Source organism: Nelumbo lutea, chromosome 8 (genome assembly GCF_056320005.1).
Source record: "Nelumbo lutea isolate HS-2025 chromosome 8, American lotus-T2T, whole genome shotgun sequence".
Taxonomy (NCBI): Eukaryota; Viridiplantae; Streptophyta; class Magnoliopsida; order Proteales; family Nelumbonaceae; genus Nelumbo; species Nelumbo lutea.
This window is the reverse complement of record NC_142691.1, coordinates 32075582-32088333: the sequence shown is the minus strand read 5'-3', so window position 1 is coordinate 32088333 and position 12752 is coordinate 32075582. Positions and strand designations below refer to the sequence as shown.

Genomic DNA, 12752 nt, shown 5'->3' with positions numbered 1-12752 from the left:
CTCTTTAACTGCAGCTGGTCAAATGCCGATTTGAAGAGGATGTCCGTTGAGCTGCCCGAATCTACGAGCACGCGCTTGACCTCGAAATCGCTAATCCTTAGCTTAATGACAAGCGCGTCATCATGGAGGTAGTGGACTCCTCGCGCGTCGTCCTCCGTGAAAAAGATTGGCTCTTCGGTCTTTGGCCTCTTTGGGGGGTTCCTTTCTTCGAGGGCCACTTCGCGAACTGAAGTCCGGGCTGCTGCCGAGGTACACCCCACTACTACGGATCCTCCCACTATTACATGGATGGTTCCCCGAACTGGCCTCTCTTCCGGAGGCTGCTTCTGCAACGGTTCGACAGGTCTGTTGCTAGACTCGGGTGCATCCTTTTCTTGCTCCCCTTGCCGACCTGCTTTATTGTTATTGTTGTGCTGTACAAAATTTCTCAAGTATCCACGACGGATGAGTCCCTCTATCTCGTCGCGGAGGTTATTACACTGTTCGGTGCTATGACCATGGTCTCTATGGAAACTACAATACAAATTCTTGTTTCTATCGTTCGGATTTCCCTTTAGGCGAGGTGGCCACCTAACGTACGGAGCGTCTTTGATCGTCATTAAGATCTCTGTCCGCCTCGTGTTCAACGGCGTGTAGTCCGTCCGAACTGCTAAGGAGGCCCGGAAGGACTGGTTTGGCTTCGGCTCCCAGATCGGGTTTTTTCTACTCACCGGGTTGGGGAGCTCGCCTTCTCTCTTTCTTTTCTCGTTCCTGCCTTCGGTTCGTTGGTTGATCTCTTCCTCAGTCCTCATGAACTTATCCGCGAGTTTGAGGAATTCGGCCACGGTCGCGGGCTGGTTGGCCACCATGTGCCATTTGAACTCTTTGTGCGTCACCCCTCTTTTGGCCGCCGCGAGCTGCACTGCGGGGTCCAACCGTGGTATTTGCAAGCATGCCTCGTTGAACCGCTTGATGTAGCCCCGAATAGACTCTCCTTCTCTTTGGACCACTCCGAAGATGCTTTCCTCTGTTCTGGGGCACCGTCGGCTGGTGACGAAGTGCGTGGTGAAGACTTGCACGAACTGGGCCCAACACTTTATCGACCCGGGGGCCAGGTTCCTGTACCAAGTGCGGGCTACCCCCCTGAGGGTGGTGGTAAAGGCCACGCACATGCACGATTCGCTAGCCCTGGCGAGGTGCATTTGCGACTGAAAGGCGTCAACGTGATCGTTGGGGTCGAAGGACCCGTCGTACTTGTCCAGAGGTGGGAGTTTGAAGTCTCTGGGTAAGGGGACCGCTAGGAGTTCCGATGCGAGGGGGGAAAGAACGGAGAGAGCCGAGGTAGGCCCGACCTCGTCCGAGCTCGTGGCTTTGCCTCTGACTTCCGACAAGGCGCGGGTGGCGGTCTGGCGGCTTCGCCGGCGCCTTCGCCGTTGAGCGGGCCTTGTGCTGGCGCTGCTGGCCTCCGTGTTACCGACCTCGATGGGCCCGGAGTGCTGGTAGTCCGCCGCCAGGGTGCTGAATCGATTTTCGGTGAGCGGGAGCTCGGGCTTGGAGCGCCGGGGTGCCGACCTCGCGGGCGAGGTTCCCGACCCACCCGCGGGTTGCCAGGCGAGGATGACATTTCTCTCTCTTTGGCCTGGGGATGAGGCCTGGCTGTTGGGGTGGTTTTGGGGCCGGGAGGCCTTCGCCTGGCGGGGGCGCCCATCCTGCGGGGAGGCCTTGACCAGCCTCGGAGCGGGGTGGCGAGGTGGAAGTAGTGGTTGGTTCAGTGGCAGTTGGGGGAACTGCTGTTGGTAGTGATACTGGGAGATGTTGTGCAGCACTTGGTGATGGTGAAGCTGGTGTTGCTGGAACTGTTGCATTTGGGCTTGCATTGCCCGCATGCACTGCACCAGGTCCTCCAACCGGTCTTGGCTAGCTGCCAGGGGAACGGCAGTTGGTTCAGTGAAAGTTGTCTTAATGGGAAGATGAAAGGGGACGTTTGTGGTAGGAGGGTTTACGGGTGCCACTGCTTGTGGCGTGTTCAGGATGGGGATCCCATCCGCCGAAAGGGGGATGGTGAACTGTCCAACACACACTACGGGGACCTGAAGTTGCTCCCCGGTGGCGTTTGTCTCCATGCCGCGTCCGATGTTGCTGGAGGAGGCCATGAGTATTGGGATTTTTAAAGAAGAAAGGGGATATCGAAGTTTGGAGGGAGGCTTTTTGAAGCGTTTTCCCACAGACGGCGCCAATTGATGGAGCGTGATCCGGCTGGTCTTAGCTGTCCGCTGCCTTGCTTTCGAACGAGGTAGTAGGGATCCTGAAACGGGAGAGATGGGAAAGCTCCGGGGGGAACCCGGTGTAGAGGCTCCGAAGCTCAAGTTAGAATCTTTCAAAAGCAAGGTAATACCAGATAGCGCAAAGTTTTTGCATACCTCTCTTATCGGGGGGCAGGGGGCTCTTATAGTCGCTTCGCGTACTCGTCCCGAGGCCCTTGTCAGATCGGGTATGATTACTCTGGCACTTGTCAACTCGGCTGTCGTCCCTTCTGTTGAGACAGAACCGTCACTGCCTAACCGTCTAACTGGAGATGGTGGCGTCAGTGGCGGTGGCAGGTGGCCGTTTAGAGTGCTGCTGCCAAAACGTCAGATCCCAAGTCAGTCAGGCGTGGCGCCCTCGGGCACGGAATTCCCTGGTGCCAGGCATGGTACGACTTGTTTGGCTTTGGTGCCTAGAAGATGATGCGAAGTGCTGAGCGAGGCGGTCTTGAGCTCGGAGGTATCCCGAACTGTAACAAGGGTCAGTTCGGCGAAGTGTGTCCCGAGCTGTTACAAGGTGGTAGTTCGGCGAAGTCTACCCCGAGCTGTTACAAGGTGGCAGTTTGGCGAAGTCTACCCCGAGCTGTTACAAGGTGGTAGTTCGGCGAAGTCTATCCCGAGCTGTTACAAGGCGGTCAGTTCGGCAAAGTCTACCCCGAGCTGTTACAAGGTGGGTTAGTTCGGCGGAGTGTGCCCTTGTTGCCGCTTAGGCTTGACCCCTTTTGCCGAGCTGTCGTTTCTGCCACGTGTCTCATAATAAAGAGGTCGGGCCAAATTTTCCTTCATCAGGAATCATATTAGTGATCGAGTTCACCAGCGTGACTTTACCAGCAAGCAACAAAGTGTTCCTTTTCCAACCAGCTAGCTTTTTAGACATTTCTTCAATACTGAGAAATTTAAATAGCTCTTTAGTGACTCTCCCCTCAATAATTGGAGCCCCCAAGTATTTTTTTTTACTCTTGGTTTCAGGGGGGATCTTAAGGATCCTCCACATGATTCTCCATAGTCTATTGGGAATATTTTTCGAAAAGTTAATAATTGATTTATTGTATTGTAGTTTGGGGATTGTCCAATGCTACAACAATTTTCCCACAATTTCTTTAATTTTTAAACAAACATCAATAGAGATTTTAGCCAAAATAATGCAATCATCAGCAAATTGTAAAATTGGGATTCTAGGACCACCTCTTGAAATTGCACATCACACAAGCTTATCCCCAGAGTCGGCTTCCTTTATCGAGCTTACAAGCCATAGCCTCAACACACAGAACAAAAATATAAGGGGAAAGCGGGTCCCCATGCCTGATGCCTCTAGAAGCTTACACTTGCTGTGTGGGGGAACCATTAATAAGGATTTAGAAAAAAGATAGATCTAATACATTCCATTACCCACTTGATCCATTGCTAATGGAATCCAAACTTATCAACGACTTTCTCAATGAAGTCCCATTCTAGACAATCATAGGCTTTTTCCATATCAATTTTATAGGCCATAATCCTTGTTTTGCCCTTTTTCTTTCTCATAGTATGAAGCATTTCATGGGCTATAAGAATATTATCAGTGATATGCCTATTTGGAATAAAAGCACTTTGGTAAGGAGAGATTATGGAATCCATAAATGATTTAATTCTATTAACTAATATTTTTGAAATAATCTCATAGATCGCATTGCACAAACTGATGGGGTGGTAACCATACTACATACAGATTGATGAACGTCCTATTGAGACACATGTTCATCCTGCCAACATGAAAGGAGGCTTTAACCATACTACATACAAATTTCCCAATATTTCTTTAAAACTAGGGCATTAAGCCCATCCAGACCTAGAGCCTTCATATCCTTAATGGATGGGAAGGTATTGTAGATCTCTTCCTTAAGTTTCTCTTGGCACCGGCCTATCATTAATCTCTAGGGCTGCAAACAAACCCAAAATTCAAATTGGATATAAGAAAATCCAAATTTGATTCTTTTATATCCAAACTATAATTTGATCATATTGGTCAAATTTATATCAGATTTTAGTCGAATTTGATTTGCTATGGATATTGAATGGTATTAATAAATTAAAGATGACCAAAATATTATATATTATTAATAAAATGAACTAAAAATGACTTTGATGTTGTATTTCATGAACAAAAGGAAATGAATTTTCTTTTTGGTAAAAAATGAAAATAACTTGTAGGAAACTTGGACCAGACACCTTAGTGAAAAACCACTTACATTCAAACCAACTTCAATAGTTAATACAATATAAATTTTAAGTATACATCATACATGAGAGAATATATATTTAAATCAAGTCAAATGGACTTTACTGGATCAGATAGGAGTGGATATGTATTTGTTCCAATTATAAATAGATTGAATTTAGAGCACTCTTAATGTGATAAATTTTGAACCCGGGCAAACATATATCATTTGCAGCCTTAGCCTTATATATCTATTGTTTTAAAACAACTCTAGCTAACAAAGTCATCTCAACAAAAGCTAATTAAAGTTGTATGTTTGGTATCATTGTTGCTTCTACTATAAATTTTTTTTTTTTTTGGTAAAAAGCAAAGAAGCCTAACATTCATTAGAGTACTCAGCAGAATCAGCAAGTACAATCTTCTTTAAAAACAAGGGAGCAGAGGACCAGGTAAAGGATGAATACATGACAAACCAAACTGAGCCAATGCATGAGCCGCCTTATTAGTCAATCTAGGAGAGAAGACTACTGAGAACTCTGGGTGATGATTAAGTATATTCTTGCAACTGAGAAAGAGTGTAGTCACACTCTACGGAGGGATACCATTATCCTCCAACAACAAGTTGATCAGAGTAGCACAATCACCCTCAAAAACAACTTTGAAAATTCCATAGGATATAACAAAAAGGAGACTTTCCAGCAGAGCACGGGCTTCAGATTCCAGAGCAGGACACGAGAAAAAAGGGACCACGCGGGCATAGATCAAGTTTCCACAATGGTCCCTGATGACACAGCCGGCACTTGCATGAACAGGAGAGGTTGCACCACCAAAATTAATCTTCACCAGACCAGCCAGAGGCTTACTCCATCTGCAAGGAGGGACTGGGGCAAGAATACTTGAAGGGTTATGAGAAGTTGGACAGACACCATCCAAAGACCCAACAGAAGATTCCCGGGCTTTACAGATAATCAATTGAAGAGGGCATACAACTCCACAAAAAATAACTACATTGTGAGCCAACCAAAGATGCCAGATGATTGAGAATGCCAATGAGTAAGAGGGATGAGGGGAGGAGAGAGAAGCTGATCCTGGGGAAATCCAAAAAGAGATCAGCTTAGGGAAATGCTTGAACAGATCAGAACAGAAACCCAAACCAGACTGCTTTTGCAATTGGGCAGAAGAGGAATAAGTGATCGACCGATTCCTCCTCAGACAAGCAAAGTGGGCAACAAGAGTCAAAATTGGGCCTCCAAAACTTTAACTTATTCCTTGTGGGGATCACATCATTTAAGGCCCTCTAGATAAAGATCATGATCTTAGGGCTGATCCATTTGAGTTTCCAAAATTTTTACCATTCGCATTCACCATATAGAAAGTTTGCATTAGAGGGACAAGGCAGGTCCGAAGCCAGAAGTCTATATGCTGAAGAGGTGGTGAACTGCCCATGGGGAGTAAGAGACCAAATAAGTTGACCCTCCATGACATTACTATGTAATGGGAGAGCCAAGGAGAGAATCTCTTGTGCAGCATCTGGCTGAAAGATGTGGTTAATCAGAGCTTGGTTCCAAGTCATTGGTTGATGATTGATAAGATCCGCCACTTTCATAGGAGGCTTTCTATGGGGCCGGACGGAAAGATCCACAACATTAGAAAGCCAGGGATCGGATAAGGCATCAACTCTCCACCCATTACCAATTATCAAACGACACCCTTTGCGAAGATGAGATCTGCAAGCAAGAATACCCCGCCATATGTAGGATATCCCTAGTTTTGGTTTTAATTCCCAGAAGTTGGAGGACGTGAAGTATTTAGCCCACAAAGCCAAAGGGAAGTTAAGTAATCTCCAACCCAATTTCATGAGATGGGCTTTATTGGCTAACTCAAAATCACGAAAGCCCAGCCCACCAGAGGCTTTTGGTCTACAAAACAATGACCCCACTTTCTAAGATGAAGACCAGCATTCTCAGAGTCAGACCACCAGAAATTTCTGCAGATATTATTCATCTCCGAACATGTTTTCTTTGGAAGGAGATAGGTCTGCATGATATATTGGGGAGCAGCTTGAAAAGTGGATTTAATAAGAACATATCAGCCAGCATGAGAGAGAATACGCTTCTTCCAACCCGCTAGCTTGGACCTTAGTTTTTGACTAAGAACTTCCATTCCAATACTTAGGTCTACCCATAAGCAAGGGCCCACCAAGATATTTATCATTCACCTTCAGAAAGGTAACACCAAAGGTCGAAAGAATGATGGATCTTCTTCTTCTATGAGTGTTACCACTGAAATGAATACTGGAAATTTAAATCCTGCCCTGACAATTTGCAGCAGGAGTAAAGAACATCCAAAATATATTCCGCATCAGAAGAGCAGCACCTACCGAATATGGCAAGATCGTCAGCAAAGAGTAAATGTGTAAGTTTTACTCCAGAATTACCAAATCTGAACCCATGAATTAAATTTTGTGAACATTTTGCTTCCAGCATTCTAGAAAGAACTTTAGTACGAAGCTGGGGGAAGAAAACCAGATTACAGAAGTCCTTAGAGAATCCAAAACATTTTAGAGTTTTTAGGAGAAAAGCCCACTCAATACGGTCATAAGCTTTTAAGCATGAACGACCCGTATTTGTCTTTTTGACGTTTCATGGAATGGAGAACCTCAAAATGTTCGGCACACTGAAATGGGGAAATAATCTTCGAAAGAAGTGGGTTTAGCCTGTTTGTGATGATTTTGACTATAAGTTTATATACCTCTTTAATGTTGGAAGGATTTCGAAAAATACTTTGCACCCAGGGAATAATTTCAGCTTTTAACGCTTCCCAACAGTGCTGGAAGACGCCAGCACCAGCAGGAGGAGCTTTCCAAGGGCCCATACAAAAAAGAGTTTGGGAAATTTCCAACTCATCTGGGATTTCCGACAATGAAATATTGTCATCATCAGAAATTGACTGGACTGGACAATGTCAGGGACATTAAAATCCGATAAGTCCGGATTAGATGAGGTCCATGTTCCATCCGGATTTCTAATCACCACACAAACACCACGGTATATCAGTCGAAAAAGCATAAGAGATGATCTCGTTTACAAATTTTTGTCGGACCAAGGATGAAGAGTGAACATAGTAACAAAGAAGGTCCCATCTACAATAACGAGGCATATTGAGGATAGAGCAAAGCACTGCATTGTCAGTAATCTTAATGAAATCAATGGAAATTTTGCTGGACCAACCAAACCAGAGCCCGCCAGAGCATCCCCGAGCCGGGATAATTTCAATATTAAAGTTGGAGAACCACCGAAGAAGAGATTTTGAAACGATTAAGGCCATTCCTTGTTTCACAAATGAAGAAAATATCCGGGTTGTGTTTACGGAGGAATCTTTGAAAGAATGCAACTGTCAGACGACACCAAACAAGAATTCTCATGATTCCTGGTGGGGCAAATTGGGCCCTGCCACCACGGCCATCTCGTCCAAGTTCAGAACATCTGATGGGGGCCCAACTCGGGTCTGTTTCTTAAGCCTGATATGCAAAGAAACTTTTGATTTAGATGGGATTCACACAAATCTAAATATTTTCTTTTCCGGACCAACTCAGAAGCAAGAATCGAAGGGTCCACAAGCATAGGCACGGCAGAAGTGGAGACTTGAGCATTAGGATCAGAAACAATTCGGCTTCCCACATCAGCCACCACAGGGGGCCGAGAACAGTCATTGGAGATCTCCACAGCCTCGAGAGAGGGATCCAAGAAGAGGTAGTCTTACAACAGTTTGATTGAGATAAATTAGAATTTGGAGCCACGTCCACACTGGGAACTAAAGACCCACCGCCCAGACCTGCATGGGAAAGGTTGTACGTGAGCCCCCTATCCACCACCTTTTCGGCTCCCAAAGACAGTTGAGTATTTTTCAACGTCCCCAGCATGAGGGGCAAGAGAAGTCGAAGAGTCTGGGTTCTGTAACTCATCCACCGGCGAGGCAGGATGTAAACCCTGGTCGATTTTAGGGGGAGAAGAAACTTAGACCCAAGCTTAACACTGGACGCAGATTTTGAAGGAGAAGAAACTTTGATATTCTTAGTAATTCAATCAACCAGAGCATTAGAGATCCGACGTTCATGACCAATTAAGCCACAAAAAGTGCAAAAACGAGGGAGACGTTCATACTGTATATCGACCTGAATGATATTCCCATTTAAAAGTTTGAAGGGAACCGATTGACGGAGAGATTTACTGATGTCAATGACAACCTTAATACGAGCAAACTAGCTTCATTTCTGATCCTCGTTTTTTGCAAGCTCATAAGGAGTACCCGGAGAAGAAGCCACCTTCTTGACAGCATTAACATTCAGATAAGCCACTGGCAGTCCAATAAGATGAACCCAAACATTTGTTGTAGTAAATTGGTAACCTTCCGGTTGAACGTTGGGTTCAGCCTTGTGAAGGACTAACAAATCATTTTCAAATAACCATGGACCTTTTTCACATATCTGATCCCGGTCAAAGGATGCTGGAAAACGTACCATGAAGGAAGAGGAGCCAAACTCCATAACGGCAGAATCTTTCATTTTCCACGATTTACAGATCATTTCCCGCAATCCAGGTACTCGTAAAGTTTTATCAGTGATGACCTTAAAAACCAGGGATCTACACCACTCATCCTTTGGGAGAACATCGTCATTGGAAGCCGATATAATAGCGTTAGAAGGAGAAACCAGTAGACTTGAGATGTTACGTAAAATCTCCTCGTCATCCATTTGGCATGAATGCACCACAACCAGGGGAAGAGAAAGAGGGAAGGGAGGGGGAGAAGAACAAGAAAACTTGCACAAAGTCAAGAGTCTACTAGAAACTTTTGGGGTTTATCAATAGGCCACTGTTTTCATAAAAATTCCATTTTTAGTATTAAATGCTGATACTATTGCCACTTGTTCATGAAACACGCTAAATTTGATGTTTCTACTATAAATGCCAACACCAATCCATTGCATACATTTTTTTCGGTGGAAGATAACTTCTTTGATAAACCTCAACTTTTTTCAGTAAAAACAACAATGATACCAAATACAACCTAAATTATAGATACATCACTAAAACCCATTCTCATTGAATAAGAGATACATCTCAGACCTTTAGGTCAAGGTTTATCAAAATTTAACTACCAAAATTTTGGGGTTTTTTCTTTTTTCTTGAGGGGGAATTTGAAGAGATCAAACTATGATATCCTTCAACGGAACAAGATTGCATATGCCAGTGTTGTTGGCCTTGCTATGGATGATGACATTGTTGCTTCTGTAGATGCTGACATTGTTATTCTTGTTATCATATACTAAAAATGTTGCTTGATCCAGAGTTCCCTCTCTGAAAACATAGATGCTTTCCTCCTCATCCAATCTCCGGAACTTTTTATCGAAGGGCCGGTCGTAAATTCGATGGAGTGGCATGCCCCTGAAAAAAAACACAAACAATACAATCTGATTCAACCACTAATTATGAGAAATCCATACGGCTGCATTTGGTCACGGTGTAATTTTATTTGTACTAGTGCAAATGCAAGGGAGTGTATGAATAGAATGCAAATTTAGGTTTAATTTTATTTTATTTGTATTGTAATCAAACAAAATAAGATGAAGTTTAAAACAAAAACAAATCAGAATTTGCATCCAAATCATTTGCACTATCATACTTGCAATGCAACCAAACACAGCCTACAGTTTTGGTTTGATTGGTTTTACTCCTCTAGTTCAGACCAAGCCAATCTCTTCTTCTCTTTTTCTCTTTTTTTCTTTCTTTCAATAACAACGGGGGTTGCAAACTGAAGTTACTACTTAACAACCAAACAGAACCTAAACAAGCTGAAGCCAGCCAATGAAGAAAGTAGGATGAATGGGCTAGTTGTGCTTGTGCTGCCAAACATCTAATTTATCACACAACTTTTATCTATATTGGTATAGAGCAGGTTAGTGGGACCTACATGATTCTGGACCCCCAAGCTCGCACGTGCCACATATGTGCCAACTCTACATAAAGATCTAACCCGAACGTTGCTTCATACTTCATACACCTTCTATTTACACCAAAGCCGGAACATTATATCAGTTCAGCTACTCGTAGTGCTGCCAATGGGTCGGGTCGGATCCATTCAGATCCGCTCCATAAACGGGGACTATTTGGTCTTTTAACACTAAACTTGGTTATTGGTTAGATTGACACATAATGCAGACCCAGACAGTGCTACGATTCATGTGGGTCTCAGTCTCACCACTTGATCCAATGGACCCCATGCATAAGGTTCTAGATAGATGGTGTCAGATGCAACTACAAGTAGTACAAGAAATACAAAAACGGTATATATCTACCATTAGAGATTGGATTGACTGATCTTTTCATAGGTGGGTCCCCCCATCACACTAATCCAGCGGTGAAAAGCTCACCCTCATGCGTGGGCGGTGGGTCCCTTGTTAAGATCAATTCGGAAGTTCTAGCTTTAGAAACGGCAAGCTCCTTTCCAGGGTCTAACCTAACACTCACACACGTGGAAAACATTTGTGGCCAGTACCCATCTTTGTGTCCCTTCGGGCCCAGCATGAATTCTAACTGAAGTTTTCCGACAACGAGTTTCTAGAGAGAGGGGGCCCCATAAGTAGTTTGGGCTTGGGCCCACAACTTGCCTCATGTCACAGTCCCACCTTTGATTGGGCCTCTCTTTCTGCTTCCATTTATTTGCACGGAGAGAACCAAAAATAGAAAACAAACAGTTCTGAAATCTAAAGCCCAAGCCCATGAACAAGGGCCCTTAAGCCCAGCCAAGTATTCCAATTTCCAAATTCCAAATAATACCCACCAATCGAATCAAAATTCAAAAGATCTCTGATTTAAAAATAAATAAATAAATCATGACAAGGGCAACTCAGTGGTACCCACGTAATTAAACACAAAAATAGAAGCATTTCTCCCCGCATCATTGCATCAAAATCAATGAAAAAATAAAGAAATTTTAATAAAAAAAGAAAGCAACGAGAGAAAGAATAACAGAGAGAGCAAAACACGGACCTAATATGGAAGATATCAGAGATATCGCTCCCAATATCACCGTTCCCAATGTAAAAGGTGACGGCATCGATGAACGCACGATAGGTGTAGGTGTGAAGGCCGTCGATCCTCGGGTAGGGCAGCCGTGGCCGGGGCAGCGGCTCGGTCGGTGATGGGTTCCGGCACCCACCAGCGGAATAGACGTACTCTTTCCAGGCAACGCCGCCGGTGCAGGCGGCCGGAGAGGATGACAAGGGGAGGCCAACGAAGCCGAGGGTGGTCATGATTGGCTCCAACTCGTCGTGGGTCATGATGGGCTTGAACGTCTTGGTATACCAGAGAGCAAGCTTCCTTAGAGACTCCTCCATTCCGGAGAAAGATTGTTTCTGTGATGTGATGTTCTAGAGAGAGAAAGAGAGAGTGTGGCCTTTTCTTTCTTTTATCTTTTCTTTTTCTTTTTAGTGTTAGGAGAATGCAGAAGAAGCGTTGTGAGTTGAAGAGAGAGAGAGAAATGGAAATATGGAATGGAGGAAGGGAAAGTTTGAGAGCTTAAAAATAGGGAGTGGGTTTTGGACTTTAAGGGTGGAGTTTAAAAGGTTACTATTTATTTCCTTATGTGATGGGCCTGATGACTGTGTTAATAGCGGTGAGTGGCACTGGAAATGGTTGATAATTACATAAAATGCCTTTGAGAGATAGAGATGAAGTGCATGAGAATAGATACCGATTAGGTCAAAATTAGCAAGAGTAATTTTTTATTAGTGGTGTGAGAGAGATGGGTTTTTGGAGATTTGGTTATACTCTTAGATTGGAATCTAGAACCCAATCGAAGGGCCGGGGGGTGATCTATTGATGGTTTTAAGTCTGACAATTGACACCTCAATAGCACACTCCGCTCATGCTTTTTGAGACTTCTTTCCAATTTTTATGCCGTGTGTGAGAGAGAGAGAATTATCACTTGTAATCATAGATGAAGTGTGGAGCTGTGGATTGCTCATAATAGTGTTTTATATATCAAGACCTAATTAAGCATTCTTCAATGAAGATACACAAAAAAAAAAATTGTCAGTAAGGCTGTGGTTGCAATGCAAATAAATTTGTATTGATGCAAAACCGACAAATGAATTGAGTGTAAATTCTGGTCTATTTTTTGTTTTAAATTTTAGTTTTTTGGTTTAATTGTGGTACAAATGAAGCAAACTAAAAGATGAAGCAGAATAAAGTAAAACCCAAAACAAAATTAAA

General features: G+C 44.0%; 1 protein-coding gene across 1 annotated transcript; it reads right to left on the bottom strand.

Moving 5' to 3' along the window:
- Positions 1 to 9413: 9413 nt before the first annotated feature.
- Positions 9414 to 12058, bottom strand: LOC148843717 (uncharacterized). The gene is made up of 2 exons (XM_088959931.1): positions 11529 to 12058; positions 9414 to 9923 (listed from the first exon to the last, which is right to left on the bottom strand). Exons 1-2 carry the CDS (start codon positions 11873 to 11875, stop codon positions 9686 to 9688), a joined length of 585 nt encoding a protein of 194 aa, XP_088816057.1. The 5' UTR covers positions 11876 to 12058; the 3' UTR covers positions 9414 to 9685.
- Between the last annotated feature and the right edge of the window lie 694 nt (positions 12059 to 12752).